The 7690-nt window shown below is 43.4% G+C and overlaps 1 protein-coding gene across 1 annotated transcript in view; it reads left to right on the forward strand.

The window, feature by feature from the left end:
• casp8ap2 (caspase 8 associated protein 2) overlaps positions 1-6672 on the forward strand; it is a 15089-nt gene extending 8417 nt beyond the window's left edge. Inside the window, exons 7-10 of the mRNA XM_031285618.2 lie at positions 1-1194; positions 2694-5457; positions 6086-6185; positions 6279-6672. The exon at positions 1-1194 is cut by the window's left edge and continues 1124 nt beyond it. Of these exons, the coding sequence (XP_031141478.1) occupies positions 1-1194; positions 2694-5457; positions 6086-6185; positions 6279-6341 (4121 nt within the window). The 3' untranslated portion in view covers positions 6342-6672. The remainder of the gene's footprint in view (positions 1195-2693; positions 5458-6085; positions 6186-6278) is intronic.
• Positions 6673-7690: the final 1018 nt, after the last annotated feature.

Consider the following 7690-nt stretch of genomic DNA (forward strand, 5'->3'; position numbering starts at 1 on the left):
GTTCACAACCTAACGTTGAGGACATGTGTGTGATTGATGAACTAAACAGCAGTGAATTAGAACCAGGGTTGGAAGATGTTGCAGATACCTCCAAAAAGCCAAGCTCTGAAACGACACACAAGAGGTGTGATGATGGGAAAGATGTCCAGGAGAAAGACAAAAAGCAGAGTAAAACTCCTGCAGCTGACGAGCATCGTGAAGACAGTTCAGTCCAATCTACCTCATCTCACAGCCAACACCCAGGTGCTGCAGATAATCCGATGGCTGTGCATCTCGCAGCAACATTAGCAGAGATTAGTTCTCTAAAAGCAAGAAATCATGAAGACAAAACCCAGCAGGCCTCAGACAGCCAGGTAGATGATTGTGGGTCTATGGAGGCTACAGATGGTGACAGTGACACGTCCCGACGCATTTATGAACCGCACAAAGGCAATTCTTCACAAAAAGTAAATCCTGGAAATGATATTGATCAATCTGTTGCTATTACAGACCCCGTTATGCTTGATTCAAGTGTAGAACTGAAGTGTAAAAATCCTAAACCTGCAGTACAGAAAAGCCTCGCTGTGGATTCAGAAGATGCAGCTGCTTTGCCCTTAGGAGGGAATCCTGTAGCTGAAGATGTTACTGACAAGGCCAACCACAAAAGTCAGCAAATGTCTGTCACTATTCTGCCTCAGGACTGTCAGCAAGGACTCCTGGTTTCCAATTCCATTCACAAGAAAGATGCTGGTCGTACGCAAGATGGTCCTAAAGATGCAGATGCTGTATCCAGTACAATAAGCCTGGAATCCCTTCCACAAGAAGGGCTGAGTCTAGCTGAGGCTATTTACGTTTTAACACAGACAAATGAAGACACCAATGACAGCAGTAGCATCTGCACTGAGCCCAGCTCCTCCACTGGCTGCATCGCCGTGTCCAAAGTCAGCAGTACCACCGAGGAGACGGCGCTGCCAGAAAAGAACAGGGACCTGACTTTCACACCAAAGAAGAGCTTCACCCCTCGAAAGAGTCATAGCGTTGAGCCTTCCAGTTCTGTGCCTTTACTCCATGATGAGGACTCCATGATGCTCACGCTGAGCAATCTGAAGAGAATCCCTGATGCCATAAGCCCTCTGAGGAGCCCCATACGGATAACCAAGAGGAGTCTTCTCCATGTTCACGGCAAGCCAGGTCATGTCAAGAGCCTTCAAAAAGGTAACGTTGGCCTGATTAAAAAACGGTCATGTCAAATTAAATCTTACGCACACATAGATCCAGAAGACGACTGTGGTTGCTCTTCATGTTTTAGGCATCATTATTTCTTAGAGAAACACTCTGTGTTTTTGTTTTCATATTTATTTTTAAGATGGTTATTCTGGCAAATAGAGGTCTTAACTCTGCTGATTTTACTACTACATTTGTATAAAGCTTTTTGTGGCTCCACATGGAGTTAAATGTCCACAAGTGATGTCACTTAGTCAGTGTTGGATTGGGCTGAAGACTACACGTTTGAAAATGAAATAAATCTGGAGGTGTGGATTTTGAATAAAAGGTCACAGCCAAAATTTGGATTGTTCAGCATCGGCAGGGAGGGAGATTAGCTATTATGGGATGTTGTAGCTCAGCTATGAAAGGGCACCCTGAATTTTAGCTGCAGGATTGCGGCTATGGTTCAGTGTTAAATGGAATGTGAAGAACAGTTCCAAACACACATACAGTATCTCTCCTGAGATGACCTAACACCCAACAGCCTGAGTAGAGTAGAGTGCTTTGTGTCCCTGAACCATCCCAACAGCAACAGATGCTAAACGCTGTTGCTATACGACTGAGAGAGCTGCTCTATGATGTAACTGGCCTCAGTATATCCCAATGCCTCAAACCAATACATGCAAATAACATCAGGTACTGTCATCAAAGTAATGGCTTCTCACATGGCAGTAACAGTTAATCATGTTAAGTTAAGAGTGCCACACCTCATAGATATGAGATGCAGATCCTTTACAAGATAGGGACCTGATAATTAGTCCTGTGACAATTATTGCATAATTGTCTAATTGCCAATTTTACATAATTGCTGTTTCTTTGTTTAACCGCAATTAATTGCTACCATTAGCTAAGGTCTTAAGGCGTATGACTGGTAATTGTTGATTTTGTTTAGATATGCCAAATTGTAATTATATAAGAGATTGTTGTCAGACTATATATTTTTATTATTATTTCAATTGTTAGTTGTTGGCAATTGAGCCTATACACGTTCATAGCAACAGCCGTTCATAGCCGGAAGATGGATCCTGGGATTCATTCAAAACTTTAATTTGTCTAAAAAAGTAATACATGGGCGCCCGGTTAGCTCAGTTGGTAGAGCGGGCGCCCATGTATAGAGGTTTACTCCTCGACGCAGCAGGCCAGGGTTCGACTCTGGCCGGAGGCCCTTTGCTGCATGTCATTCCCCCCCCTTTCATTACTTCAGCTGTCCTGTCAATAAAGGCCTAAAAATGCCCAAAAAATTATAAAAAAAGTCATACATGAATAAATATTTTTTAATTTTGATTGAAAGAGACAATTATATTGTTAATCGCAATTATGTCTGAGACAATTAATTGTACAGCAACATTTGGAATTGTTCCAGCTCTACTGATGATAATGAGATGTTTGAATCAGAATTCTGAGATGCTAAATGTCTAACCCTGCTTTGCTTTCCCACTCCTGTGCAGAGTTCTCCACCACAGCTGTTGATGCCGACACAAAGAAGTTGGATGTAAACAAAGAAAACAAATATCCGGGTTCTCCTGCAAACCATGATGCACAAACCTTGGTGGATGAGGTATCCGACCTGCCTTCAAGTCTCTCTGACACTGAACTGGAGGAAGGGGAAATTTTCAGCGAAAGTGATGAGGCGGCTGCAGATTCTCCTCTTCCTGCAAACAAGAAGGCCAAGTTAGCCCAACCAGTCAGACATAAACCAAGTCCTAAGTCTGTGCTAAAGAAGAAATCTAAAGAAAGGTGTGTTGCATCAAAAGACACTCATGAAACAGCAGGTGTATCGACACGAAGTCCCAAGAGTCGTTTTAAAACCGTTTGTCCCGCAGCAACCAAAGCTTCCTTTTCCACCGTAGAGGAAGTGATGGAGACATTCAAGGTGGTTCGTACTGAGATCCGAAAAAAGTACATGAAGCTTCATAAAACCTTTCCCAAGAAGAGCTTCTATGGTGTGATGGACAATTTCCAGGAGTCGTTCTTCGAATTTGTGGACGGTGCTCATTTTGGTCAAATATGCAGTCAGTCAAGGGAGCTGAAATCCACGCTGAAGAAATTGATTGCATCTGTGTTTGGCAAAGTATCAAATAATGGCATTGTGAAACGCATTTTTGAACAGCAAGCAGTCAATCTGAAGCAAAGGTTGTGGGACTTTGTAGATGTCCAAGTTGACTACTTGTTCAAGGACATTTACACGGCACTAAAGAGCCTTTGCAAACCAGCGAGAGCTCAGGCTGAGGATGACAGGCCCCGTGGAAATGAGAAAGTATCCCAACAGCCTCCTGCAAAGAGAACACACTGTCAACAACAGGATGCACAATTGCCTCCGACCAGCCTGAATCGAATCAAGCCATGCGCTGTGGCACCTTACAAAACAGGCCTTGGAAGCAGAGGAAAAGATATCAGAATCACACATGTGGAGAAAGACAGGAGTGTTGATCCACATCCAACAAGTTGCCCAAATACACAAACTGTGGCCAACCACCTTCCTCCAAAAACTATTCCTTCAACTCCAGAGAAAAGTAACAAATCTTCTTTGGTTGTCCCTCAAAATGTCTCTTTGCTTGAGAAAACGGACTTTCAGCTTCTCACAGAACAGCAAGCTTCCAGTTTAACATTCAACCTGGTGAGAGACACTCAAATGGGAGAAATCTTCAAGTGCCTCCTGCAAGGATCCGACTTGTTAGAAAGCAGTGGCATCACTGGAGACAGCACAGCCTGGTCCCTCAGTACACCCAGGAAGGATGGAGAGAGGCTCCTCAGCATCACCACTCCCACTAAATTTAACTCTCCGTCCAAACTGCTCTCCCCGACAAAATTTGCCACTCCCTCAAAACTTATCGCAACATGGTCTAGCCTTTCCCCTCGCAAGATGTTGTCTCCACCAACCAAAGATCAGATCCCGCTGAATCCAGCTTTATTCGATGAAAGTTGCTTGTTAGAAGTGCCATCAGAGAGTAGCACAATGCTGCAGTCCAGCTTGGCTTCACAGAGGTCATATTCCATTCTAGCTGAAGATCTGGCAGTCTCCCTCACCATTCCATCACCTCTCAAGTCTGACAGCCACCTCAGCTTCCTACAGCCGTCAGGCATGCACCACATGTCCACGCCAGACAGCGTCATCAGCGCTCACATAAGTGAGGATGCTCTGCTGGACGAGGAAGACGCTTCAGAGCAGGACATTCACCTGGCCCTCGACACTGACAACTCCAGCTGTGGTTCCAGCAGCAGCGAAGTACTCGCCACACCTTTCTTGTTCAAGCCTGACCTGCCCATGCACGCGCTTGTGATGGAGAAGTCCAATGATCATTTCATTGTGAAGATTCGCCAGGCGGCCACAGGAGCAGATACCAGGCTCACTGCTGAGGAAAGCTCAGGTCAAATACTAACAGAAGAAAATTACGTGGACACTAAAGACAGGCGAGCAAAAGCTGTTTTGTCGGACAAATCGCGGAATGAGACTCCTTCAAATGCTGTACCATCAGAGAACCGTATGTCTGGGACCGATGCAGACATCCATGTCACTCAGGATGAGAGCTTAACACTAACAAAAGATCCATCCCACGAAAAAGATTTGTCAACTCAGCAAAATACCTCAAAAGTTTGTTTTCCTGAGGATTCACAGAAACTGCCAGAGTCTCTGAAAAGTCAGTCTAAAACTACTCCTTCAGATTACAGTTTGCCCAACGGTGCTCAAAGCTCTGATCATTTCTTTGGACAGATGAGCCAGGCAACCAGCAGAGAAGATATCCCAGCCACTGCTGATGAGAAGGCAAGTGAAACACGCCACGGAGGAGGAGAGGGGACAACTCTTTCTAAAGCTCTTTTGTTTAAGTCTCAGAAAAGGACCAGTTGCTCCGAAACTGTGGTATCAGATAACAGTCCACATCCGCCTGCTGACAGCTCTGAAACTAATCACAGGAGCCCAGTGTCGGCGTCACATGATTCAGATGAAATGCAGGTGTCAGAGAGAATCCTCGCCATTGCAGAGGACGACATAAGCAGCACACCAGAGAGAGAGCAAAGGGATTGTGACAAAGGTAGGAAACGGAAGAAGCACCAGAAATCAAAAGCCAAGCGGTTCAGAAAGGAGGATGAGGAGAGTAGAGAAGAGAAGGATGATGGTGAATCCAAATCCTCCCCAGCGTCTCTCTCCCCCAACAGTCTCTACGCCAAGAATGTGATCAGGAAGAAGGGCGAGGTGGTGCTGGCATGGACCAGGTTAGTACTTGGTTCTGTATTCTATTCCTTTCAGAGGTAGATATTGTACTGCAGTTATGTGAATTTATCTTTTTGTCCAAGTGCTTAACTTTGTAAAGTTTGTGTAAAGTCCAACTACCAGCTTGTAAGGCAAGACAGCTTGATTTGTACAGCACATTTCAGCAACAGGGCAATTCAAAGTGCTTTACATAGTTAAAAACGATTACAAAATTAAAAACAGATAAAATACAAGAATAAAATGTACAGTGCAGTATAAGAACAAGTTAACCAAGTCCAACTCGGGCCTCTCTGGCTCAGAGGAGTAGCAAGTAGCTGCTGTTTACCTTCCAGCCAACTTCTACAGAAAGTTCATCACCTTTTTGCAGTGAACGCCATAAAGATTCAGTTTTCTTCACTGGGACCTCCTATAGTTTATTCCAAATTAACACTTAGATGGTCGCAAATTAGAAGTTTTTTTGGAAATGCCCCTGCTTATTGAAAACGGATCTTTATTGGTACTCTTTGATTATTATCATTTGTGTAGGAGGCAGTGTATGAAGTGTATGCAGTTACATGTAAAGACCTGGTGATGGTAGTCGTGGCAACCCAATGTCCCTAACGCTCATCACCTGTGTTCTGCTTCTTCCAGAGATGAAGATCGAGCTATTCTGATTGGCCTGAAGACAAAAGGGGCTTCACGGGAGACTTTCTCTGCCTTGTCAGAGAAACTTGATAAGCCGTCAGATCAGGTGAGTTCATCTCTTCTCTTTTCTGTTGTAGTCATGTGTTATGACGTACATGTACAGGCATATTTTAACTCTTAACTGATTTTCTTTGATCAGATTGCTGACAGATTCTACCAGCTGATGAAGCTTTTTAAGAAGCAGGAGAAGATGGACACTTGATCCCTCTGACTGGGTTATTGCAAATAGTTCTTGTATTAGAGCATTTCCACACACAAGGTATGTCGGCTGCTGTTCATGTGACATGTTGCTGGAAGAAGTGACCGCAGGGTGGCCCCGTGGGTCACAGGATGGAGCCCCACATATCACATAACACACATCTGCCTATCCAGATCCCTGAACGGAGCCCTGCATAGTCCAGCCAAGACAAAGATGAACGGCCGTTTTAGCCCAGCTTTGTTACTCAACAAAAAGTCCTAAATCCAGTCACTGCCAGGGAAGGTATTTTGTTCTGGATACTGAACTGGACCTGTTCATGTGGAAAATAAGGATTCAAAAAAACAACTTCCACAGCACAACTGACACCATAAATAGAGTTAACATCAGTGTTTTTGTTTTTGGTGCACGTTTAGTTTCTTTAGGAATCCCCACTGAGTCACTAGGTCAGTGTCAGGTCTGGATCTGATGGCTGGTCCTCTTCTGTCCAGCATCTGTTCATGCCTTCTCTCCTTGCCTTTGCAGAAATGATACATTGCAAAGCTGGTAGGCAACAAGTCCTTAAGTTCATCTTGCGTCTACTCCCAAAATTCAGTTTTTCATTTGGAAAAATCTGCCTTCAGAGAAAAACACTGCCAGGTTCCAGTGCAGGTATGCTCAAATATTCCTAAATCAAGTGACATTTTTAGTTCCTAAAAGTAGTGGAGAGAAACAACTGAAAGCATGAGCCATCAGTAGACCATGAGCTCTGGGGCTGATACGTTGGGCCATTTTAGTAGAATTCTGTATGAGATATGATGGATCTTATTTTAATGTATGTATTGGTATGGGGGGGGGGGTGTTAAAATGTTTACATACCCATTTTATGTACAGGACAGTCCATTTATCTCTGTGAACACAAATGAAACATTGTATCTGTGGACATGAATGGAATTGATTTATCAAACATAAGCAGAATGGAATGCAATATTGTGAATATTAATTCTTTACTGAAAATAAAGTTTTATTTATTTATTCTGGTGTCTGTTTTATAAGCATATTAACACAACTTTGGAATTTGTATCAAATGTGGTCAATTGGTTGACTAAAATACAAAAAAAATAAAAATAACTCCCAACAAGCACAAACTGAATTTATGGATGTAATGTTCAGTATGAGTTTGTTTCCACTAATCAAGCAAGCAGAATAACCTCTCAGCGTGCAACTCTTGTAGACGACATCTTCACTACTGCATGACATCAGGGACCATGTGCCAGTTGTGGTGATGTGTGTTTGTGATCATGTCACTGGGATTAGATAGAGCAGAGTAACAACAGCAGAATCTATGAATACATTTAGAAATGAATTACTAAAAC

This window comes from Sander lucioperca, chromosome 19, assembly GCF_008315115.2.
Source record: "Sander lucioperca isolate FBNREF2018 chromosome 19, SLUC_FBN_1.2, whole genome shotgun sequence".
Lineage (NCBI taxonomy): Eukaryota > Metazoa > Chordata > Actinopteri > Perciformes > Percidae > Sander > Sander lucioperca.